Here is a 27538-nt window from a genome sequence, read left to right on the forward strand (position 1 = left end):
TCTTTTTTTTATGAAACACAAATCTCCTCTAAACTACAAGTTGAGATATTAGCATGCATGTAGTATCAGTTTAAAGAGCATATTGTCTCCTGTCAATTTTGCTTCAACTGCTGATTACTTCCAAAAGTATAGCGCTCATTCCGACTTTGACTTTTTATCCTCTGTATAAACGTGGGTCCGAAACATGAATACTCCATGGATTGTATTAGCAAGCATTCTGACTCGATGTAGACTGGTAATGAAATACAGTAGTTAACTCCTCTGCACTAAAAAAAACACTATATATCATGGCATAGGCTCTTTTAGGGAATGGATGAGTTCAGTCTCTGGAGCTGTTGACTTCTAGGTGCAGCAGAAGAGAAATGTGGAAGGGAGACCCTTTGAAAGGCCTCATCATGTGGTTTATTCCTAATAACATAGATTTCTGTGCTTGATTTTCCTGTAGGATCACAAAAACTCAATCTGCACATCTCTGGACCTTCCAAAATGCCTACCTGAACCATGCAAGACTTTTCCTGGGATAGTTGGGTTTTTAGTCACAGGTCAACCTTGCAATGCACTTAGCAGGCGGAAATGGAGTGAGAAACAAGTATAAATGAGAAGGCCCACCCTGATTCTGCCAATACAGCAGATAAGCTCCCAACTTCATCTAGAGACTCCCCAAACCTCCTTGAATTTCCTCCAAAGATGTATGAATATTCATATACCCCTCTGCAGCAAATGAAAATTCTGCCTGGATATTCTATTCAACTTGAAAGACTGAAATTCAGATCACTGTTAGCCACCACAAACTGTCAGAATTCCAACATCTGAACTAACGTGGTGGACATTAGACCTAACAATCAGCTTTCATGCAGCTCCAATATAAATCTCAATTTACTTCTGACCCAGTCCTCAACCTTCTACACAACTATGTTATTCATCATTCTCCCAATATCAATTCTGTAACTTTGCCCCTCATGTTCAAAATTCTTTATATGTACACCTTTATTTTGAAAAGCAACAAATATTTGATACTTAGGATGATGCAACATATAATTGGCATAGGCACCTCCAGTTTCACCTCATTCAGTTGCTGTTTGAACTATGTGCCAATTTATTTGCAAACAAAATATAAAAGAAGATTTCAGCAGGCTAGTTTCAGAGCAGAATTTTTAGACTCTGATGTACTTATAGTTCATTTGGGCAACTGTTAGTGAAGAACTACAATGGACAGTTCTGTATTTATACTTTGGGTCTTTATAATTGAGTTAATTTCTGCACTTCTTGGGTGTAGTTATACAGGTGTTTGGGTGTTATTGTAAAGTGGTTTGTGTTTCACTTTAAAAGTTCCACCATGTCAATGTGGTTAAGCCTTGACATGGTTCCCAACAATGTTAAAGTTAAGAGGTTAGAGATTCGATGGAGTGTCTCTTATCAGTTACAATCAAAATCTTGTGGCTTATGACCATAAGACATAGGTGCAGAAATTAGGCCATTCGGCCCATCAAGTCTGCTCTGCCATTCAATCATGGTTGATAAGTTCCTCAGCCCCGTTCTCCAGCTTTCTCCCCGTAACCATTGATCCCCTTGATAATCAAGAACCTATCTATCTCAGTTTTAAATGTACTCAATGACCTGGCCTCCACAGCCTTCTGTGGCAGTGAATTCCGTAGATTCACCACTTTCTGGCTGGAGAAGTTTCTCCTTATCTCCGTTGTAAAAGGTCTTCCCTTACTCTAAGGCTGTGCCCTCAGGTCCCAGTCTGAAATCTGAAATCAGACATAAAATTGGGTTTAAAAATTGCTCAGGTGGACTGCCAGAATACTTCAAAACTGACTGACCGGGAATGAAGCAATCCTGTGGTGATTGACATTTGCTTTGCTGTCCTTGATAGAATGAAGGTGTAGGGTTTGCAGCCTCAGATTCTGGTGTTGACTTCACTTCGGGTTTTGTGCTTCTGTGGTTGGATTTAGGACATGGATCTCAGGGGCTCTACTTTTTAACTTTCTTTTGTTTTTATATTGAATTAGGTTTAGTGTCACATATACTCACATGAGTGGAGTGTAAAGGTACCTTGGTACAGGATCTTAGGAATAAATTAGAAAAATAAAGATTTTCATTTTAAACTCAGATCTATGTCAAAGGTTGAAACTCTAAGCCTCCTAGCTTCAGTTTTTGTTTTGAGCAGCTATTCCTGAACTGAATAAGACTGAAGGATATGAACTAACATTGTGGTATTGAATGTTAAGATGCTGGCACAGGGGTGCTCACTTACACAGAGTTAATACTGGGCCTAAGCTTTTCAGGCCACGTGTGAAGCCTGCTCCACTCAGTTCTTGAACTATGATGAGCAGATTATATAGGATTATGGATCACTCATGAAATGAAGCAATGAAAGGGCAATAATAAAAACATTCTGTAAATTACTGCGGACCAAATTATTTCCACACATCAGAGTAGTTTTTTGCCTACGAGTTATGAGCTCATTCATAATCATTCTCCCGTGAAGACGTTAGATGACTGATGAAATAGACACAATATTTGGGGTTTTAGAGAACAGATGGGAGAATGGCACTACATAATAATGTTCATCAGAGTCTGGACAGGCAGGAGGCCAAACAGCCTGTTTTTGCACCGTAAGAGGTCTGTGATCCTCTAATTCTGCTGTGTCAGCATCTTTCTTTATTTTTCCATTGTACCTCTTCGCCTAAATACATTGTGTATATACATTTTATATTTGGATTGATTCAACTACAGCATCCACGTTTCATTTGTATTTTTGGTGACCTAGATATTGTGATTTGAAAGAATGGAAAGTGCCAGGTGTAAATAATGTGCCAGCCTGTTCATTTAGCTACAGGGCTTCTGGTGGGATTTCCCTGGTCACCACAGCATGACGATTTACAACGATTTGTAACAAATGAAGCACTTTTAAAATTGGATTTGGCTAAGCGTTTTCTTGCATGTCTTTATATGTAATGAAGCAGTCAACCTAAAATGGGATTTAAGAAGGGGTGCTACATAAATAAGAAATGATCCAATGTATATGGTATTTGCTGGAGATGTACTGTTTCATGATTTACAAATCTTCAAAGCAACTGCTAGAACTTTGTGTAGTGCTCATATAAGCAACTCTCTAGATTTTCATTCCCCTGGGACAGGTTGGATAATTATTCATCATTTTCCCTGTCATTCTGCTGTTGCACAGGGGCATCAGCACTTGGGTCTCACCTGTTCTCATTCTTAGTTTATCTTCACTGCCCGTCTTTCTGTTTTCCATTACAAAATTGAAATCAGCATTTTCCCAATTTCAGCTGACAAGTCCAAATGCTACAGCATAAGCCTAATAGAATAGAACACTGGTATCAATCTATCCACATGTGTACTGCAGTAACTTCAGCAAAAGTATAACAATCAGAAGTGACTAATTGGACTATTTGAAAAAGAAATGCCTTAATGTGTTGAAAATTATAGGAAATACAGCATGGTGGTGGTGAATTGATTACAAAAGCTAAAATGCAAGCTTATATTAACATATACCACCGTGTTAAGAAAATGTACAAATACGTCACTGTGTCAAACCACTATATGAATCTTTGCTAATTTGCGATATTCAGGAGTTCTCTGGCCAAATGCTGCTGAATATCTTTCATTCTATAATATGTTGCTACCTATAGTTAATTCCTGATATATTCGCTCTTTATCCACAGTCATAACATTTCATAATGAAGTTCTCTTTCAAGCAATGCTCAGTGCTCATGTATTTGGATGTTCCGAGCATAAATCATGGTGTTGATGTTTACAGGGAGATGGGGCTGGGTGGACAGGGTGTGTGGAAGCTGGTAGGAAGCAGTGAAGCCAGTGAATTTCAAGCCAGAGAGGCCAAGCCCATCTCACAGCAGTACTTTCGTTGAAAAGAAAATCTTGGACTCTCGCCTGACAAATCACTGGATTCCCTGCCTGGCCAAGAGTGGGGAATTTGGCTGCCAGGAGGCTACCCAACAAAAAAAATCCAACAATCTGTTATTGGACCTAGAAGAATCATGATGAGGCTGGGGAGAGCTTTGACAGAGGTCAGAGCACAGTGAAGCATTCCTGCTCCTTCTGGCCTGCAAGATATTCAAAAATAGCATACATTTTACAAACTCACCTTAGACTTTCCTGGATCGTGCTGTGGGTCTTCCGCTATAGCCTTGACATTAACATTTAACTGTGTCAATGATCAATTGGTTTCCATACCTAAAATGATCTTCAAACTCATCAAAGGCCTGAATCACCAATATTAATGTTCAGTTTACTGAGAATATAGTGGGTTTGACTTCCTGGATATTTAGGATTTTTGAAATGATCAGCTCTCCTTCAATCCATTCCTTCTCATCAGAAGAGAAGATTATTTAAAAAAAAAGGGTTGTGATTAAGTGCTGCCAAAAACCACTTGGAGTAATCTGCTATGTTGTACAATACACATTATAATATTAAAGTGTTGTCCAGCTATTAAGGTGCTGCTGAAATTCAATCAACATTAACAGACTGAAACTCAATTAACACACCATCATCAAATAGTGGCAATTTAATGAATTCAGGCATGTCCACACATTTCCCCAATACTCTAAGATGAACTGGACCAATAATACTCAGTTTTTTACAATATAAGTATATAAATTGCTGTTTCTTCCTTTCAATTATAGTGGATGCTCCACAGTGCATTGTGAAAAAACCTTTCAGCCTGCAACCTCACAGTATTATTCCACACAACCACTCCTGGCACCATAATATAATTGAAGGGGAGACAGGTAAGTAACAGTACAAGTGGATGCATGAAGTACTAACAAACACTTGCTCTTACCACCCCCCCCCTCACCATTTTATAATTCTATCGCGGCCTTTCCTCCACTGTATGAACACCATAGCCTCTGATATTCACGTGGAGCTGAGGAAGGAATGGAATATGCTTTAAAAAGAGAAATGACCTGGAGATGCTGCCAGTCTTCACATTAGCATTTTCTTTTACGGACCACTGAGTAGGCAGACCAACTGATCAGTGTGGTTGGGGGCAGTGGGAAAGAGATGAAACAACAACAACAAGAAGCCTGCAATCAGGGTCCCTTACAATCTCCGGCACGAGGTCCATAAATCTAAACCCACCATGATGTGAGTTTCCAAGTAATGAGAGCCTTGATTAACAGGTGATATGGTTGAGTTAAGTGCTTGTTCCCCACCGTTACTCTTAAGCATTGTCCCTTCCTACTGTTTTATTGGAAATGATCTGATCCCACTTCATTATGTTTGTTCTTCAATTCAGATTATAACACTCTGAAACATGCTTACATTCAAACCAGATAAACAAGAGAAAAGTAACCCTAATCTTAAGATGAAAAACTATTGTCAATGCTTAACCTCTGACCACCTTCGGCTGACATCTTCCCCTTTTAGGCAATAAGACTGATTCTGCTCTTACTTCCAATGTCTTCTGAAAGCAATGAACTCTAGATGCTGTCAGGAGCTGATGGACACTATTACATTTGAAAAGGCATTTTGCATCTTAGTTCTATACCAAAGAAAACAAAGTTAGCCAATAAAATCACTCCTAATAAGATATGACACCAAAAACTAAATACTCCCTTGTGAGGAAAACCACCTGTATAGGTTCTAATGATCTCAATGTTTGATGTAAGTAATTAGCTGCTCCTCTGCCTCAACCATTTAAGTTGTCTCCATCAAGCACTGGGAGCTCATAGCAAGTGGGAAGCTTTTAACGTTATGCTTGACCACAATACAGTGGAGCAAACCATTGTCATCTTCCAGATAGGCAGTGAAGAGCAGAACTGGAACATAGTTTTTACTTACTTGTGTAGCTGTGTAAATAAGACATCTATCACCAGCATATATCAGGAACCACCGTTTCAGTCTTCTATATATGTTACATCTACACAGAGTACAATATTTCAAAATTGGAATTTTAAAAGATCCTGAAATTGCAAAGTTAAAAAAGTCATACATTTACATAAACATTATGACACGAATACAGATACTAATGTAAGGTCATGATCTGTTTCTTCCCTCTTCAGAGGTACTGCTGACTTGCTGACTGTGTTTCCAGTGTTTTCTGCTTTTATTACAGAAAAAAAGGGTCCTTTAGCATGATTAATATGTGTTGGTGTACATCAGTGCTTCCCAAAATGAGGGTCAGGATCCCAAGACAGTTTGCAGACTGAAATTTTCAGGTTGTGAGCTCCCTAGTCTTTATCACTGTATCGCAATCAGAATTCCATAATGTACTATAGTAACAAGCAGGGACCCCCTCAATCCAGTAGATTTCTTCCCCTGTTACCCCACCCACAATTCCCGCAGTTCGCAAAACTTTTCAAACCACAAAAGTGTTTGGGGAGCACAATGTGTAGGCTTCACATAAACAGTAGACTGGGTCTTGATCTTCATCCAAGAGGCAGTAGCTGGAGTCTGGAAATTCCCACCTTGGCCTACCCAGCTCAGGGATGAAAATATTGGGAAAATGGGAATTTTCATTCCAAGAGGGTAGACGCTAAGAAGAGTCAGGCAGGCTTACCCGGGAAAAAAATTCGGAGACAGCCACAGTCACTGCTGAGTATGGAAGTGAGTGTTTAAAATACCCGCCTCAGTCCTATGTGACTTTGTTCCAGTTAGAATGAAAATGTAAAGGTGTTTCTTCCCTCATTCCTCTCACACCCTCAGCCCTGACATACTCCCCATATATGCTACCTCATGTTCCCCAAACTCTGAATGATCCGATGCCCCCCCACAAGCCTGGCTACCTGTTCACCCACTGTACAATATACAGAGGCAATGAAACCCTGTAGGAAGAGATGGATGTGTTTTTTAAAAAAAAAAAAAACTGCATTAAAAAACTGCATTAAACCTTCCCATGGTCAAAACAAGCTCTCCTCAAAGACTCTGTTCCACCAAGCCAATCAAATTGTCAATCATTCAGACTATTTTAAAGTTTCAGTCCCTGAAATTGGTCAACCTGTTCTTGTATTTTATTTCTGTATGGCGCCTACCTCATCTATTGTAAAAGTTTTCACATGGCAGGATCATTTGGAGGCTGTTAGGAGTGGGTACAGTGGCAGGATGGTTTTCAGGGCAAGTAGCTTGGGGACGGAGCTTGTGTGTGGCAAGTGGCAGGCAGAAATGGAGATAATTAAAGGGCTAATTTAGAGCCCCATTTCCATGCTGGCTGGTATTTTCTAATCGTCAATTGAGTCGAAGCACAGTGATTAAAATGAGGTGAACTCATCGAGTATCCTCCGAGTGTGAGAGGAGGCAGTTGGGCTGCATTTCACTATTCAGAATTCCGTCCCACCATCACCATGCAGCTGCTGTTGCCTAGTGAATGTGTTGTCCTCTTTACAATATTAACCAGAAGGTATTGCCATTGTGAGGTACCCTCCCTCTCTACATCAGCAGTTCCAACTCTCTCAATGGGGCTACTGCTGTCTCATCATTGGAGGACCTTCCATTAACTATCTATCATCAGAAGCTCACCCGCCATCCTTAATTGGATGCCAAACATGTCCTCTATCTGCAAATTTTAGTGTCCTGCTCCCAACATGGTATATCATTGAGATCCACACACGATCCTGATACTAAATGCCCAACCATCCTGCCCATGATAATTAGATCATTAAATTAGGCAGTTAATTCTACAGCCTCACAAATCTTAGCGTGAAAAAGCAGATTCTCTTGTCCCCATCCCAAATCTCTTGTATTTAATTTTGTATGTGTCCCATTGTTCCTGGTCCCTCAATCATGGTTATAATCTGTTTTCATCCACTCTGTCCCAAGCCCTCATAATTTTAAACTCCTGTATTCAATCACCCTGGAATGTCATCTGTTCTAACACAATGTGGTCTCTTTTTCTGAGTCTTTCTCCGTAATATGTACTTCCCTGCAGTTATTCTCTGCCACACCCTTCCAGTTGATGAGAAAGACAGAAATAGGTTTACAATTTTGGCTGTGATCTTGAGGATTTGACTCAATATATCATCCTGTTTTTGTCACTTGCTGTGCCTGATGCAAAATCCCAACATTTTCTGATTTTTGTTTCAGTCTTGCCTCATTTAATTTCAAAACTTGATAAAACAGAAATTAAAATGTAATCAAGTAATAAAGAAAATAGTCAGAAAACCTAATGGAATGCCGGTCTTCTTTGGGATATGCAAGGTCCTGCTTAAACCAACCTAGAGTTCTGAGCACTTCAGGCACTTCTGGAAGGACGTGTTGGACTTGAAGGCAGGAGAGTTACTGGAATGATACCTGGGCTATAACACAAGGAGAGATTACACAAAATAGGGATATTCCCTGCAATTTTGAAAGCTATGAGGGATGTGACTGAAGTTTTCAGGATGTTAATGAGAATAAGTGTGATAGATTAAGAAAAAGTACTTGCACTAGTTGAGGAGTCTAGAATTAAAAATTACAACTAGATCTATCAGGAATGAAGTTAGAAAACAGTTCAGTACACAAAGGGTGGATGAATTTGGAATTCTCTTCTGCAAATGTTGATTGCAAATTGATTTTATATCTAAGCTTTATAGATTTTTGTTCATTAAAAGCATTTAGTAATATAAAGTCAGATATGTGGATCTTGGTTGCAAATCAGCCACGGTCTTGTTGAATGACTGAATACACTTGAAGAGCAAAATGGCCTCTTCTTGTTTCTAATTTCCACTGGTGCCACTTTAAACACGTGGACCATCTTGCTGCTGATGCTGATTTTTCATGGCTCATTTAATTTCTTTTAGACCTTTTTCGTAACAAAATTTCATTAGTGTCATGAAAATCTCCTCATCACACAATGACATCTAGGTACATCTTGGTCCAGAGTGATGCTGATACCTCTAAATAAAACGAGAGCCACTGTGATCATTGAAAACAGATGTAAATTTATGAAAAAATTGCAATCAGAAATATTTATTTCTGAATGAGCTATGATATCGTTTTCCTCACTGAGTCTCACCTCTGATTGAGTTATTTGACAAATGCTTATGTTGGTTAATTTTTTTAAAAAAAGAAATTTGTTGTTTATTAGAAGAGTGCTGGTCAATCTGAATTATTGATGTTATTTGCTGCAGCACAACTGAGGAGTTTATCACCTGGCCGCATCAAAAGTGATAGTGAAGATGATGATCTGCCAAATGTGACTTTGGACAGTGTTAATGAAACTGGATCCACAGCACTCTCTATCGCGCGAGCTGTCCAAGAGTGAGTACAACCTTTCCTTCGCACTTTACATATGTTCCATAATTTCTGTGTCATGTAAATCTCTGCTGCCTTTATCCTAGCACAAGTCTAGTACAGTTTACTCTGCTGCCGTGTGCTAGCTCACCCACATTGGTTGCCAGTTAAACAATAGTTAGATTTTAAAAATTCTCCCGGCTTTCAACTCTGTCGATGTCCTTGCCTTTCCCTGTCTCTGTGATTCCATTCAATGCCGAGATCTATACTGTCTGCTAATTTAGTTTCTCCATCATTTGTGTTTATGATTTAAACTCTGGAGTTTCCTCACTAAAATTCTCTGCTTCTCTGACAATCTCATGTCACGCCTTTAAAATGTATCTTTTTGACCAAACTGTTGTTTTCTGGATTGATAGCTCTTTGCTGACTTTGGTGCTGTATTTTGTTTGAAGATGTAAAGAACTTTGAGACATTTTACGATATAGGTGCTATACAAATGCAGGTATTTGTTCTTCTATTGCAATAGTTTCATTCCACAGTTATCTATGTCGCTAACGTTGTGTCAGAGCTTCAACAAACTCTGAATCTTTTAAGCACAGGTTATGTATGTGCCTGTGATTTATCTAATAATTATGGTGCATGAGGAGTACAAAACTTTACTTTCTGCGCATACTTTTCGAGATCTCACAATTTAAGCATGTCCTTTTCCTTATTAGGAACATACAATTAAGATAAAGTAGTGAGATATTGTTTTGTGCATTTTGTCCTCCACCTGTTCCAAGCTTTCCCTTCCATCCTCTCAAAAGTGCCAGTTTTATTCCTATAACTGATGCGGTTGAGACAGCATCTCTGGAGAGAGTGAGAAACAGAGTTAACATGTCAGGCCTGTGACCTTGCATCAGAACTGGGAAAAGTTAGAAATGTAGTAGACTCAAGCAAGAGGAAGGGCTGTCCTTTCCAAAAAGAAAAGGCCTCCTGACAGTAAAAAGGCTTGGAGAGATTAAGTAACAGAAGAGTTAGCCTTCTAGGGTCAAATGGAATGGTAATAGGGCAAGAAGAAAAATAAAGAAACAAAATATGACTATAGTGGGTATGCTACCAATATTTGAAGGAAAAATTATTTTTGTAAAAGCAATATATGCGAAGAAAAGGAAACAAACTGGGGGCAGAGATTGTGGTCTGAAATTGTTGAACACACCATAGAGTCTGGAATGCTGTAAAGTTCCCAATCAAACAATAAGACATTGCTCCTAAATTCATGTGAAGTTTCCCTGGAACAGTGCAGCAGGCTGAGGAAAGAAATGTCAGAGTGAGAGCAAGGTGGAAGACTGAAATGACAAGTCACTGGACGTCTGAGGCTTAAATGGACATGTTCTGCAAAGCACGTGATTTCAAAACGATCTATTCTTTTCTGCCAGATATTACTGACTACAATAACAAGGGAGCAAACATGCTTAATAACTGCTACTGTGCCAGAGTTTTTAATGTGTGCGCTATTGGAAGAGCATCTAATCTTGAGAACTTTTATGATAGTAGTGTTGTGTTGAATAACCAAGTCATGATGATCTATTGCAGGGCACTCCATGTCCTTGCACTTGTGTAGACAGTATCCAGTCCATGAAATCCTGAACAATCCAGTCTGTGCCAAATGGTTGATTAAGTACCCTACCTCTTATTGTTAATTATTAAGTTTTTGTTTTATCTCTACTGATGTAAGTGGTGCATCTTGTCATATGTAGTTTCATGGCAGCAGGTTGCCAATCAATATTATTCTCGTGCTAGTTTATTTATGATATTTTATGCTCTAGTAGAGTAGTGGAGACGCTATATCCCTGTCACTATCTCTGTTAACCTTAAATAATCATTTATGTAAAATATGAAAAATTTAAGAAAATAAGAGCCAAGTGAAAGGCTGTAATTGGATTACTGTTGTACAATTCTATTCCCGGGTCATATCTGTACCCTATCAGTACAGAAAGAGAATGTTTTAGATATTTGAATGTACATCCAATTCAAGGTAATCAAATCTAATAAGTTCATGGCCCTTGAAGGGGATTGGGTTCTGAGATTTTGACTTTTTGATCATTTGAATGTCAGGGCTTTTAAGCTGTGGCGCGGTGCTCTTGCCTGAATGTTTGAGCAGGTTGAGAGTTCAAGTCCTGCTGCAGTGAGTTGAGCACGTGGCTCAGGTTAATAATCCTTGTACCCGATTGATGGAGTGCTTCACTGCTGGAGGTGCATTTTCTCAGGTGAGACATAAAGCCAAAGTCCCTCAGGTGACCCCCTCAGGTTGATGCCAATGATCCCAAGGCACAATCTGAAGGAAGATTAGGGCAAGTTCTTCTTAGTGTTGTTACCAATAATATTCCTCTGCTAACCCCGAAAACAGATTCCTGAAAGAAAGGAAGGCTACTATTTAGACAGTGCTTTTCATAATCTCAGGATATGCAAACCATTTTGTGGTCAATGAAGTACTTTTGAAATGCAGTTCATATTTTGTTGTTGTAATGTAGGAAACAGCAGCCAATTTGTACACAGAAAGCTCCCATAAACAATGATGTGGTTGAGGCCAGATCATTTTTTTGATTGGTTTTGATTGAGGGATAAATATTGGCTTAGACACAAGGGAGCAAACCACTGCTTTTCTTTGAAATACTGCCATTGAATCTTTTGTATTTCTCTGAGGGTAGTTGGAGACTTGGTTTTACATCTCACATGAAGGTGGCACTTCAATAGCTCAGCACCGCCCACTGTGCTGCCGAGGAATATCAGCCTTGAACTTTATGCTCAAGTTTCTGATGTGAGACTTGAGCCCATAATTTGAATGTAAGTGGTGCTTATGGCTGGCATGTTAATTCATTACCACATGAAGCTTGCAGGCTCCTGACTGCCCACAGATTAGCTTAAATTTCCAACATTACCACCGTGAATACACTATACAAGTTCCTTCTTTGTAGCTACGAAATGTGTGGAGATGCCTTGAGGTTATGCAAGGTGATATATAAATGCAAGTCTCTTTCATATTTTTGGCTTTGTAAAGAAAATTCCTGACCAGTGTCTCAGTCTCTAATGCACATGGAGAGAAACATTGAAGCTGGATCGGATTTTGTTTTAATAACAAACACACACTGTTTAAAAGTATAAGTATCTTTGGCAAGCTTACCATTATTTCTTGCATTCCCTTCAGGTCATAACGTCTTACGGTGTGTTTACATAGGCCTTTATTGCTGAGAGGTTAAGTGTTGGAAACTCAGCAGCATATGCATGTATCTGTGTCTATACTGAATGTGATATTTCAGTTACAAATTCAGAAAAAGAGCAAAGACAATTAACCTATAGTAGAGTAAATATTCCCATGTATGTTTGTGGAGAAAGTGATACTGAAGTATCTTTATCACAATTTGGTTGCCTATTGAAAATTTTCCTCATATTATTGATAAATGCAACAGTGTGCTAAACAAGACAAATAATTGCAGAGGTTACAATAAGTGTTAAAAGTAAACCTAATCAGTTCATAGAGCATTTGTCCAAAGTTAGCTCACCAGCCTATTAATAGTGAATAAAATATAGAACGCTTCACACAGCACACCATTTTTAGGCATTCTGTTTTATATTTAAAGAAACAAAAGTAAATAATGCTGACAATATTTTTACCCATTTTTAATCTGTTTAGCTTTTAAGAGACAGATTCTGTGATTGATGACCAAATAAATTGGAAAGAAATCCTCCGGTTCACCACAAAATAACTGGTTTTGTTCAACCTGCGCTTGTTTGCTTTTGCATTGATCATCATTTTTGGTATTTGCAAGAACCAATCCATTGCATATCTAACTAATTCTATAATGTCCGTTAAGCCCATTCTGGCATTAAGCCATACGCAACAGGTGATCTTCCAAACTGCAAAGCAACAGGATGTGGGCTGAAAGTGTTTGAGGAAGTTCACAATCAAGTCTGGCTGGCTTTTCTCCAACATTATAAATAAACTTTAAAGTATGGCTTATTCACGCTCATTGTCTTGTCACTACTTCCAATAACGAGGTACCTTTCAAACCAAAACTATAATGGCAAAAGCACCCCGTATTGTGAAGTGGCGCAGTGCAACAAAGGACAAATAACTAGCCACCTGGTGGTTTTTGAAACAGCCAGCTTTCAAACAGCCAACCAATATTTTTAACCAGTGGAACAGTCTGATTTTGTTGTCTTCTGTTGAGGCTTTTCGCCAAATTGCCAACCATCTGAGATTGTCTTGGAATCTTCATGACTAATCCCTGCAGAGCTGTTGAGAGCAAGCCCAGACCAAGAATCGCCAAGGCAATTTTTAGAATTATCTTTCATCACTTTTGTTTCCTCACTAAGTTTGGAAAAGAGATACTTGACTGGCAGTCGAGAATTATCCAGTTGTTAATGATGAGCTGGGAAGGAGGTGTATGCATCGAAGATAGCAACTAATGGCAGAACTGTGGAGGTGGACAGTTGGAGATGGGAATTCATATGAGGATACCTCCAGGAATATGATTCCAAAAGAGTTGACAATCCTAGCTTTCAGCATGCATATAGTCACTGGAATGTGGATAAATAAAAGGTCCCAGCAAGTAAACAATAGTCCCAAAATTGTGGCTGGGTGATAGAAGAACATCCAATTCACAATCTTAGATGGAAGGGCACAAGTTTTGTTACCATCTTTCTACACCACTCCTTTTGATTATCTAAGGTTACTCACACTGATTTGAAGAGTTGTTAAAGCAAGTTAGGTGGCTTCTCAGTGGAGGGATGCAATATTATGTTGCACCTCCTACTGACGATGCAAAGAATTGTACAAGGAGAGGTAGGACAGCCACCCCATGTCCTGATGAATCACAAAAATGCACGTAGACTGCCACAACCATTTCAGTAAATGAAAAGAAGGAAACGCTGAGTACTTGGGTCCTTTTAAAAGCTGGTTAAGAAGACATGTGGGAATAGAAGAACTGGGGAGTTTATCCTATGACTGTATAACTAGGCCACAGCTAGAGGATATGTCCAGAGTTTTGGTCAGTGTATTACCGTAAGGATGTGATCACACTGAGACTCTGCTGAGAAGATTTAAAGGGATGTTGTCTGGAGTGGAACAATATAGACAAAGGGTAGGCTTGGGGTTATTTTCTTTGAAACGGATGAGGCTGAGTGGAGTTTTAGTTTAAGGTGCATAATATTATGAGAGGCCCAGATAGAATACACAGGAGGGACCTATTTCTATTAACAAAGAGGTCAGTAATCAGGGGGCACACATTTTGATGAGTGGGTAAAACGACTAGTAGAGAAATGAGAATGTTTTACACGCACACTGGGACGAGGATGTCTGGAACTCATTGCCTGCAAGGATGGTAAAGATGCTTTTGACATTGAGATCACATTTGAAGAGCAGTAACCTACAGGGCCATGTTCCTGGAGTTGGAAAGTGGGACTGGCCTGGATGGCTTTCCTTCAACAAAAATGGACACAGTGAGTTAAAGGGCATCCTTTGTTTGGTAAGTCTTCTATGGTGCAATGTATATTTTCCTTTTCAGATATGTATTGAACTGAGATTTTTCAGTCTATTCAGGTAAATGTAAAAATAATTCCCATTACATCATTCAGATCAAAAAGAATTCTAATGCCTTGCTAAACATTCCATCTTCAATCAGTGACAAAGACAGAAATAAAAACTGACATGCAGACTGTTTATGCATTATCAGCTTTGAGAGAGAGAGAAAAACAAAATTAGTAACGTCAATGGCTTTTTGGTTTCAGTTCTGATAATAGACAGATAAATCTGAAACCTGGGCAGAATCTTCCATGGGAGACATGGAACTTGCCTGCCAGCTGGATAGCCAGCAAGAAGCCAACATTATCTCTCCTAAGGAGGGCCTGCTAAATCCTCTGCAGCACAGTGGCTCAGTGGTTAGCACATAGCGCTCACAGTGCCAGGGACCTGGGTTCAATTCCATCCTTCAGTGATTGTCTGAGTGACTTCTCCATATTCTCCCTGCGTCAGTGCAGGTTTCCTCTGGGTGCTCCGCTTTCCTCCCACAGTCCAAAGGTGTGAAAGTTAGGGGGATTGGCCATGGTAAGTGAGGCATTACAGGGATGGTGGGGGGGATCCTAGTCTGGGTGGGAGCTCTTCAGATGATCGGTGAGGACTCAATGGGCGACACAGTTATTCTATAAACCTGGCAGACCTACCTGTGGAATTAGGCCCATAAGCCCTGCCCTCCAGCATCTGCCATCAACCAGTGGCTGGCAGATCCCATAGCCACTGCTGGAGGAAAAATCTGAGTTTCTGGACCTGGGAGCAAGAAACCTGTATGTGACTTGTGGAGGTTGCAGACTGAAGGGGACGGGTTCATAAGCTAGCTTTGGTGTATGGCACTTAGAGGCATCCCCTCGCCCAATGTCCATTCCCTCAATCAGGCATTGAGTGGCAGCAGGCTGAGGTAAGTGTTGCTAAGTTAACCACTAAGACATTTAAAACCTCAAGGATCTGTCCAGTCCTGGAAACAAGAAGGATATCTAATTAGGCTGGAGATGGTAAGAACTGCCAATGCTGGAGTCTAAGATAACGGAGTGTGGAGCTGGAGGAACGCAGCAGGCCAGGCAGCATCAAATGAGCAGGAAAGCTGACGTTCGGGACACTTCTTCCTGAAACGTCAACTTTCCTGCTGCTCTGATGCTGCCTGGCCTGCTGTGTTCATCCAGCTCCACACTGTGCTATCTAATTCGGCTGGATTGTGACATACCTGATTTCTACCATCTACATTGTCACCTCCGGAATCGAAGAAGACAGTAACTCTGTCTTACGCTCTGTCTGTACTGATGCCACATGAACCCAGCATTTCGTGTTTCTATTCCAGCATTCACGGTGCATTTTTGTTTTACCAAAGACAAACTGTTTATCTCTTTATCTGTCTGCTGTTTGCGATTTCTTGCTGTGAGCAAATTGCCTGTTGTGTTAGTCCTCACAGCAATAAACAGAGGAACTGCGCTTGTTTAAATCCTCCTCTTTTAATACATGTATGCAAGAGTTTACCAGATCGCAGTTGAATTTACACGATCATTATTAAATGCAATTAGCCATCAAAATTTTTCGAGAATAAAGGAGTCAGTGCAAGTAGATGCAGAAAATGCTGGAGAAAATTAACAGCTTTGACAGCGTCTGAGGAGACAGTAACAGTTGACATTTCTAATTCAATGTAACTTGTCTTCAGGACTCAACACGAGTTAGTCCCAGTATACAGGTTCAAGTCCCACCTGCTCCAGAGGTGTGTGGTAACGTGTCTGAACAGATTGATTGCACCAAAAAAAAAACCCAGGCCAACATTTACACTTCAACCAGCATCAAAAAATAGATTACCTTATCGTTTGGAAATGGCTGTTTGTGGGAATTTGCTGTGCTCATGTTGGCTCCCATGTATAATACATCACAGCCGTGACTGTACTTCAAATGCACTTTGACTAAATTGACAGTACTGCAGTTGTGAAGGCAAAAATGTTAAATGTATGTCTTTTGTTTAACTCTCTCAGGTGGGTTTAAGGCTACCAAGGCATGATTCAAACACTACTGAGAAACAAGTCAAGTGGTTATTTATCTTCCTGCTGTTAGTTGGACCTTGCTACATGTATATTGACTGTCACATTTCACTGCAGTGACAATACTTTTTTAAAAAAAAAAACTCACTTCATTAGTAATGAAAGAGTTTGGGACATCCTTGGGTAGTGCAAACTAGTTATTTCTTTCATTGCTCTTGTGAAAGTATTACAAGGGTGTTGTACCAGAACTTGTATTTCTCCTGTGCCTATCATATTGTACTGTTGTTTGTAGAGCTCTAAACCAGTTCATTTCTGCATCTTAGTAGAGGGAATGAACCCCACATAAACATATAACTTCATCAATGCGTTATTTTGTCCTTCTCATATATTCGCATATGGCTTTTTTTCAAAGCTGCAGCAAATGGAAAATTGAACAATTGGGTAGTTCCCATTGATATCTAGTCTACCTTCAGAAAAATGCAATTAATATACCGAACAGACAAAATTTCTATTTTTCCAAAAGAATGACAGATTTTTGCTATTACTTGTATGTAATCAATCTCTGGGTAGGAATAGATACCACTAAATATTTAAATGCATTTCCCCATAACCTGAGGTATTCTCCCTTTGACTGTAATGATTAGAGTGATTATCCAAATTTTGTTCTTCACATTAAAATCTTAACAAGAAACTCTTTTTTCCCATAAAACACTGGACATTGACTTTGTTGATGTAAACACATATGTATGATTCTCCTAGTTAGATTGGATTTGAAAGAACTCCCAAAGTAGCAATGAAAAATGGTTGATATTTCCCTTTTTAGAAATACAGTTGGCTAAGTGAACAATTATTTGTGCTGAAGGTTGGCATAATTCAATAATCTTTACCCACTCCACTTGTGGAAAAATAATGACTGGAATTCTTTTCTCCAATTCCCCATTTCCTCAGCCAACCTCCATGCCATGCACCATTCTTCAGCCTAAAGGTAGACAATAGCATCTTTTATAGGATGATGTTTTGTAAATAGAGGCATTGAATACAAAGTCTAAGAAGTCACAACTTTTCATAAGTCTGTTTAGGTCTCAGGCTGGAGGTCTGGGCATTGCACTTTAGAAAGGATGTCAAGGCCTTAGTGTGCACAAGAGATCTATCAGAATAAAAACAGGGTTGAGGAACTTCGGTTATACAGAGATTAGAAATGCTGGGATTCTTTTCCTGAAAGCAGGGAGACAATTAAGAGGGGATATCGTGAGAAATTCAAAATTATTAAGGGATTTTGATAGTGTAAGTCAGGAAATAAACAACATCCTTGAGTAAGCCAGGCAATACCAGAGATCATAGATATAAAATAATTGGCAAAAGAATTAGGGAAAATGAAGAGAATTCTCTTCATCGGGAGGTTTGTGATGGTCTAAAATATATTGCTGAAAGAATAGTGTAACCAGATTCTGTAGGAACTTTCAAAGGGCAATGGGTTTTTAAGAAGAACTATTCTTCAGTGTAATGGACAGAAAGCTGGTCACTTGGATTGAATCACAACAGATCTCTCCTACAAAAAGGCACATGCTAGATGGGCTGAATTTTTCCTCCTATGCTGCGTGACTCTGAAATCGTCATAAAAGTTGGTCACTGCAATGTGCACAAAACCATAGCGGACAGACATGGCTTTGGTTTTGATCTTTCCTACCAGGACAGTGTCACATTGCAGGTTTGGTTGATATCGCACTGAAAGTGACTGCCTCCTCCCAGACAATGTAGATAGAGACTGGGGAATAAAGGGGACTTTGGAGGGCTGACTACTTTGCATTTTACACTGCAGTTCAGGCCAACTGTTATACTACATGTTCTGCTTTAAAAAATTACATTATGGTCCTATGCCAATAATGAAACAATGTACAGTACTGATTCCATATGCAGGTGTTCCCAGCTTAAATCCCTCATAAAGATTGATACTGGTAATGCCTTAAAGAGGTGGCTCTGAGTTGAAGTAGAAATCTCTCCTCCAAAGCAGTGATGGAGGAGGGAATGTAACCAAGAAAACGTGTCCCCCTCAACTGCACTTGCATCTCCTATGATACAATAAAATAGATAGATGTCTGCAAGTAGCTTCCTTCTTCACCCTCACATTGACATGCACAGAATTAAATTGTGAGTTGTACAATTGCCGTCCAATTCCTGTCTTGCGCACAGTTCATTCAGAGCACTGTGCGGTATATTGCTGATTGCTGTGTTATCGCTGACCTGTGCAGTTTACACTAATATTTCACAATGCTGTAATGATGCTGTATATAGGGAGGAACAGAGATTAATGCATGATGACGACAAAGAGGTGAAAAGTAAATGACACCCAAAATGTTGCAACCAGAGTTTTTATGTTTACAGGAAAAAAGTCTTCCAGATATACTGAGAGTCAGGGCATGTCTGAACCCATGGAAAGTGATTTTTGTTAAGGCTATTACCGTGAACACTCTGTTCAACCTGTGTTTTTACAAGCATAGCTTGTTCACACTTCTTAGTCCCACCATTGGACTTTTCTGTATTATTGCTTTTGTTCCTTACAGTACAGTTGTAAAGTGCATTCCGCACACGGTTCAAAATGTGTGACACAAAGATATAATGTGACAGTGGAGGGAGGGAGGTGATGTGGCAAGAGGGAACTAATTTGTGTATGGCGCATGGTGCTTTCACATACTGAGTAGTATATGACACTGTTCAATAACCAATGTAAGAGTCGCCACCTGCAGGCAGCACACTGTAGAAGCAGAATATCTAACTGGTGCAAATGTCTGCCTGTTTCTTCAAAAAAATCTAGGTTGAATATTGATCTTGATTTATTTACTTAAATATTTCTCTAGTTCTATTAGAAATTGTGTTGCTTTTTTGTTTATGCTAGATGCGATACAAATATTTTTATTATAACAATGGTAATGAACACAGCACCATTATTTGTCGCAATAAACACTTCAACAGGTTTTGATATTTGGATGTAGGTTTGTATGACAGTGATGTTTTTAAAACCATGCGTAAACCTTATTGTCACTGTACTCTACTCAATGACTTTGTTCATCGCTGAATGAAATTGTAATTCAAGCTGTAGAGACTTGAAAACCGAAATGAAAGCAAACAGTGACACAGTGGGTGAATTCACAAAAATGCCTCTTGTTTGGAACATGTTTCATGGTTATTCATGTAAACACCTTATTGAAATTGTTATGCTCCTCACATGAAAATCATTCACCTCCCAAAATAATTTGCATAATGAATATCACATGATCTTATGTAAGAGACACATCATATGTCAACAGTGCAAAGACATCTCAGTTATGGTTCATCGTGGGAGCACGCCATCAATATTGCCAAGCAAACATCAAAGGTGCCCATTCTTGTGGAATAATATTTCTACATCAAACCAAGTGAATTAGTATACAATTGGACTGCAAAAATCAGTATTCCAGACTGGAACAGATAGAAACAACTCTGCAGCCTTTCTGACAATGTGAGCAACACCTACAGCAGGTATATTCTGCTGGGAAATGAGCCCTAGCATACATTTACATTCAATGTTATCTTTAGTACTAGCAGCGAGACTGAGGTAAGTGGGGCAGGGATCTGGTGCCTCTCTAGAAGGACTTGTCTGAACTGTCACAATTGTCTCTTTGTCAGCCCACACCTGCTGATATAATGCAGAAAGATGTTTGACATCTGGTCTGTAGACACGTCCCCCAGACATTGGATATCTAAAATGAATATCCTGGTTCTTCATTTGTGACAGTTACCAATGGGCTGGAATTTTCCAGATAACATAAATAGAATGGATGTTGCAGAATAAGCCATTTTATGCAGAAGCTTTTCTGATATATAGTGTGATGTAATGAGATGTTGCCAAAATCATCTGTCACACAGATACAAGAAAGATGCTTTACTTCTAAGACAGCTAGATGACATTCTGACATATGATGCTGTACTATGAAAGGTCTCTGTCTTTCTCTCTGTTATTTCAGTCAGCAAGCCAATCTGCTAGCCAACTACGTACACCATGTAAAACTAAGTAAACATAACACCTGAACCACATACGTAAGTCTAAGATGTTGTATTAAACTTCCAGATATCCAACTCAATCTGAACCAGATTCTGTGGTATCTGTTACATGTACTGACGCATTGGAAATGATGTCACATCAATGCAACAGCAAGTCAATACTGGACACAGATTGTAAGTTGGTACTGAAATGGCATCATGCTGTTCTGAAAAGGAACCCTAATCAAGGCAACAACCTCCAGAAGTACCTTCTTCAGAACAAAAAGCTACATTCACGTGAAAAAATTGAAAAAAATTGGTAACTGACTCGGAATGTGTCCGATTTGTAATCCGTGCTAATGCTGTAGGAACATAGCTCAAATCCCATCATGCAGCTGATGGAATTTAAGTTCGCTTATCAAATCTAGGATGGAAAGCTTGACTTGGTGACCATGAAATTAACCTTGATTGTCAGTTTAACCCATCTGTTCCATAAATACCCTTTAGGGAAGGAAATATGTCATTATCAGCTAAACAGGCCTACATATGACTCTAGATCAAAAGCCATCTTAATTGCCCTCTGAAATAGACCAGTCAGCCATTCAATTCAAGGGCAAATAGGGATGGGCATCAAATGTTGCCATCATTGACCAGGACACCATGCCATAAATGAATAAGAAGGAATATTTTTAATAGCTACTCATTAATAACTTATGAGTCACAAATGTCTTTGTGGTATTGATATCTTTAAGTTTGGAAGTTTTCTGATACTTCTGACATGAAGTTGTTTGATGAACTAACACTTCTTGGTTGGCCCGTTCCTGTTCCACATATTGTGCTTCAAGCACATCATCCAAAAACGAAGTGTTAGCTTTCATACTTATGCTAATGATCATCTTCAGTTCTAACTTACCATCGCCCCTCAACTTTCCACTGTCTATTATCAGATTACTTATCCAATAATCTAGAGCTGTGAGGCGTATGCTGTATGGCAAGGTGAGTTTTTGAAATTTGACATTCTTGTATTTGTCCTGATGAGTGCAAAATGAATTGCTTTCGCAACATGACTCTCTTTTCCACTATAGTCAAATACTGTACAACCATTTAGAAATGTTTGGCTACAATACAATTGTATTTGTATACAGACCAGTGTTGAGTAAGGTCTGGGTCAAGTTTGACATTGTAACTCTTGTCAGTAGTGAGTTGTGCAGACTCCTATATGAAATATAGCCACTTGGAAAAGCATCAGAGATCTGTCGGCACTAGGTTTGCCAACTAAGGTTGGATTTGTTCAGGAGAGTCTATCACATGACCTTACAACTCCAGCAACCCTGCAAAATCAATCGGTTTCCCATATCCAAGATTTCTGTAAATGAAAAAAGGACACACATAACGGAGTCTAGGTTTTTAAACTTCAAATCCTGGAGACTCCAAGGCAAGTGGCAATCTTATTGAATACTGATAGAGCCATTCCTCAGTATGAATCAGTGTTTTCAGAACAGGAAGTGGGTTGTAATAGAATGAGAAGCAACATTTGAAACGAAGGGAAATATTCACAGATCGGTAGGAATACTAAGGGTGAAGAAAATATTTTGTTTCCTCAAATAATAACAGCAGAGCAAATGCAACAGCTGTATGCTTTTTGAAATGGCAGAACGTTAAGACACTTAACAAGAATTTTCTTTCCTCCCCGCAGAACAGTGGCCCTTATTTTACTTCCCTATCATGCTTCTATATTCCTTTTACTGCCCTTTTCTTGTACAGTAGGTGTAATCTCTGTTATTACCATTGAGTCTGCTTGGGGTCTGCAATCCACAGGCTCATAACACACTTGGTAATTAAGAGCGTATGTCCTACTCTGTCAGAAATCTCCTTTGACATTATCATAACTATGACTCCTCATTCCTGACCCACCAATCATTGGCAAATTGTTTGTTTCTATAATTTTTTTTGAAAAGCATTCACAGGATGTGGGCATTGCTTTAGTATTTACTGCTGATCCATCTATGACTGAAAGGCTTGCTAAGACATTTCCAAGGAGCCGTAAAGCGTCAGCCACATTGTTCTTTTATGGTCACCATTACTAACACTAGTTTATTATTCCAGATATGATTTGATGCACTGAATTTAAATTCCAGGTACATGCTGGGATTTGATCTCAATTCTTTGGTTCATTAGTGCGGAACTATGGATTTTTTTTCTTTATTCATTCACGGGATGAGGGCATCGCTGGCTCGGCAACATTTATTGCCCATCCCTAATTGCCCTGCAGACAGTCTGCTGAGAGTCTGGAGTCACGTGTCACATGTCACATGTAAGCCAGACCAGGTAAGGATGGCAGTTTCCTTCCCTAAAGTACATTAGTGAACCAGATGGGTTTTTCCAACAATTGACAATGGATTCACAGTCGTCATTAGATTGTTAATTTCAGATATTTATTGAATTCAAATTCCACCATCTGCCGTGGCGGGATTCGAACCCGGATCCCCAGAACATTATCTGGGTCTCTGGATTAACAGTCCAGCGATAATACCATCAAGTTGTCGCCTCCCCTGAGAATGCAGTAATGTAACTGTTTACATAGTATCTTTGTCATCTAATTCTTTAGTCATATTGACAGTCCCTCTTCAATCGCCCTGTATTCTCCTCCGTCCTAAGAAAAGCAGCCCCAGATTTTCCTATCTTACTTTTACTTTTCAGTTTCCCTATGCCAGGCAGCAACTTGCAAATCTCTGCTGAACCTTCTCTCCTGCCTTAACACCTTTCCTGCATTTTGGATTTAAAAGCTGCACAATGTATTTTCTAAGTTTTTGTACAGATTAACTCTGACTGAGAGGCTTGGATGAAAGTACATAAGAGCCTCAGAAGGGTATTGTGGCCTTGGTTGGCATTGAAAGAGACTGCTAGAAATTTAGTTCCAGAATAGCTCTGCGCAAAGATGTCTGCTGCAAGATCCTCGTATATAGTGTAAATAAATACTGTTTGAAGATAGCCCTGGAGGTGTGACCTGAGCTTATCTGAACAGATTAATCCATATTTAAACATTGACCATTGCAATTTTCATTTTTACCTAAACTAAAATCTGGGTATATTTTTGTAGCACAGAGGGAACCCAGATGATGTGTTGTGTCCTTGATCACTTCATGAATCCTGCTACTCTGCAATTTGTTCTTAGCCTTGCATTTTTCCTCCCTTTTTGACTTTTATTTTTCTTTTTTATATCCAGAAATGTTTTTTACACACAACTGAATGTTTCTTTCCCCATCTCCAAAGCAGTTGTGGTATTTTTCTCGTCTATTAACCACTGCTAGGAAATCACCTGTCCCCTTTTCAAGTATATTTTAATTGTGAACATTTAGCATGGATGTAAGTTTTCCAGGTCAGAAAATGAGCTTGTTGCCAAAACAAGAACCATGGGAAATCCAGAGATTGGATTCTGCCCAGTCCGGACCTGGAGTCTCTGGAGCGAGTGTTCACTCCCAGACAAAGCCTTCTCGTGCAATGTTCGGGAAATCGTTCTGAAGGAGCATTTTTCCCAAATTTTCCATTGCAGAGGTATTCAATAAATTATTTGTTTGTTGCACAGCAGCCTATTACATAATTGATCTGCATAAATATCATTTTCTGTTTTCAGCAGATGCCATCACAGTTCATGTGCTGCATTTCCTATTCCATTCTTTGTGAAGAGTCTAAGTCTTTTCTGAGGACATGAAAAGGCACTATATGCATTTACATCTGTGCACATAACTTTTTCACACATTGAATATAGGAGTTGGGACTTATGTTATAGTTCTATAAGTCACTGGGGAGGCCGCACTTCAAGTATTGTGTGCAGTTTTGGTCACCCTGTTATAGGAAAGACCTAGTTAAACTGGAAAGTGTGCACAGAAGATTTACGAGGATGTTGCCAGAACTAGTAAGCCTGAGTTATAGAGAGATGTTGGCCAGGATAGGACTTTACTCCTTGGAACGTAGGAGAATGAGGGGTGACCTTATTGAGGTGTATAAAATCATGAGGGGCATACATAGGATGAATGCATATAGTCTTTTTCCCAGGGATGGGGAATTGAAAACTAGAGGGTATAGGTTGAAGGTGAGAGGGGATAGATTTTATAAAGGACCTCAGGGGCTACATCACACAGCGAGTGGTACGCATATAGAACATAGAACATTGCAGCGCAGTACAGGCCCTTGGCCCTCGATGTTGCGCCGACCTGTGAAACCAATCTGAAGCCCATCTAACCTAAACTATTCCATTATCATCCATATGTTTATCCAATGACCATTTAAATGCCCTTAAAGTGGGCGAGTCTACTATTTTTGCAGGCAGGGCATTCCACGCCCTTACTACTCTCTGAGTAAAGAACCTACCTCTGACATCTGTCCTATATCTATCACCCCTCAATTTAAAGCTATGTCCCCTCGTGCTAGCCATCACCATCCGAGGAAAAAGGCTCCCACTGTCCACCCTATCTAATCCTCTGATCATCTTGTATGTCTCTATCAAGTCACCTCTTAACCTTCTTCTCTCTAACGAAAACAGCCTCAAAACCCTCAGCCTTTCCTCATAAGACCTTCCCTCCATACCAGGCAACATCCTGGTAAATCTCCTCTGCACCCTTTCCAATGCTTCCACATCCTTCCTATAATGCGGTGACCAGAACTGTACGCAATACTCCAAGTGCGGCCGCACCAGAGTTTTGTACAGCTGCAACATGACCTCATGGCTCCGAAACTCAATCCCTGTACCAATAAAACCTAACATACTGTACGCCTTCTTAACAACGCTATCAACCTGGGTGGCAACTTTCAGTGATCTATGCACATGGACACCGAGATCTTTCTGCTCATCCACACTACCAAGAATCTTACCATTAGCCCAGCACTCTGTATTCCTGTTACTCCTTCCAAAGTGAATCACCTCACACTTTTCCGCATTAAACTCCATTTGCCGCCTCTCAGCCCAGCTCTGCAGCTTATCTATGTCCTTCTGTAACCTGCAACATCCTTCCGCACTATCCACAACTCCACCGACTTTGGTGTCATCCGCAAATTTACTAACCCATCCTTCTACGCCCTCATCCAGGTCATTTATAAAAATGACAAACAGCAGTGGCCCCAAAACAGATCCTTGAGGTACACCACTAGTAACTGAACTCCAGGATGAACATTTCCCATCAACCACCACCCTCTGTCTTCTTACAGCTAGCCAATTTCTGATCCAAACCGCTAAATCACCCTCAATCCCATGCCTCCGTATTTTCTGCAATAGCCTACCATGGGGAACCTTATCAAATGCTTTACTGAAATCCAAATACACCACATCAACTGCTTTACCCTCATCTACCTGTTTGGTCACCTTCTCGAAGAACTCAATAAGGTTTGTGAGGCACGACCTACCCTTCACAAAACCGTGTTGACTATCCCTAATCAAATTATTCCTTTCTAGATGATTATAAATCCTATCTCTCATAATCCTTTCCAACACTTTACCCACAACCGAAGTAAGGCTCACTGGTCTATAATTACCAGGGTTGTCTCTACTCCCCTTCTTGAACAAGGGGACAACATTTGCTAGTCTCCAGTCTTCTGGCACTATTCCTGAAGACAATGACGACATAAAGATCAAAGCCAAAGGCTCTGCAATCTCCTCTCTAGCTTCCCAGAGAATCCTAGGATAAATCCCATCCGGCCCAGGGGACTTATCTATTTTCACACCTTCCAGAATTGCTAACACCTCCTCCTTATGAACCTCAATCCCGTCTAGTCTAATAGACTGTATCTCAGTATTCTCCTCGACTACATTGTCTTTTTCCTGTGTGAATACTGACGAAAAATATTCATTTAACACCTCTCCTATCTCTTCGGACTCCACGCACAACTTCCCACTACTGTCCTTGACCGGCCCTAATCTGACTCTAGGTCATTCTTTTATTCCTGACATACCTATAGAAAGCTTTAGGGTTTTCCTTGATCCTACCTGCTAAAGACTTCTCATGTCCCCTCCTGGCTCCTCTTAACTCTCTCTTTAGGTCCTTCCTGGCTAACTTGTAACTCTCAAGCGCCCTCACTGAGCCTTCACGCCTCATCTCTACATAAGCCTCCTTCTTCCTCTTGACAAGAAATTCAACTTCTTTAGTAAACCACGGTTCCCTCGCTCGACCACTTCCTCCCTGCCTGACAGGTACATACTTCTCAAGGACACACAGTAGCTGTTCCTTGAACAAGCTCCACATTTCAATTGTGCCCAGCCCCTGCAGTATCCTTCTCCATCCTATGCATCCTAAATCTTGCCTCATAGCCTCATAGTTGCCTTTCCCCCAACTATAACTCTTGCCCTGCTTTATATACCGATCCCTTTCCATCGCTAAAGTAAAAGTAACCGAATTGTGGTCACTATCACCAAAGTGCTCTCCTACCTCCAAATCTAACACCTGGCCTGGTTCATTACCTAGTACCAAATCCAATGTGGCCTCGCCTCTTGTTGGCCTATCTACATACTGTGTCAGGAAACCCTCCTGCACACATTGGACAAAAACTGACCCATCTGAAGTACTCGAACTATAGCGTTTCCAGTCAATATTTGGAAAGTTAAAGTCCCCCATAACAACTACCTTGTTACTTTCGCTCCTATCCAGAATCATCTTTGCAATCTTTTCCTTGACATCTCTGGAACTTTTCGGAGGCCTAGAGAAAACTCCCAACAGGGTGACCTCTCCTTTCCTGGTTCTAACCTTAGCCCATACTACCTCAGTAGACGAGTTGTCATCAAACGTCCTTT

The 27538-nt window shown here is 40.0% G+C and overlaps 1 protein-coding gene across 4 annotated transcripts in view; it reads left to right on the plus strand.

Annotated features, from left to right (window-relative positions):
* The window catches only part of klf12b (Kruppel-like factor 12b), a 235990-nt gene that overhangs the window by 188637 nt on the left and 19815 nt on the right, over positions 1 to 27538 (plus strand). For 3 of the 4 annotated variants that reach the window (XM_048598329.1, XM_048598328.1, XM_048598330.1), the window contains exons 4-5: positions 4671 to 4775; positions 9093 to 9222. In XM_048598329.1, the coding sequence (XP_048454286.1) occupies positions 4671 to 4775; positions 9093 to 9222 (235 nt within the window). The remainder of the gene's footprint in view (positions 1 to 4670; positions 4776 to 9092; positions 9223 to 27538) is intronic. The other variant, XM_048598331.1, reaches the window with a different exon arrangement.

Source organism: Rhincodon typus, chromosome 6 (genome assembly GCF_021869965.1).
Source record: "Rhincodon typus isolate 14 chromosome 6, sRhiTyp1.1, whole genome shotgun sequence".
NCBI lineage: Eukaryota > Metazoa > Chordata > Chondrichthyes > Orectolobiformes > Rhincodontidae > Rhincodon > Rhincodon typus.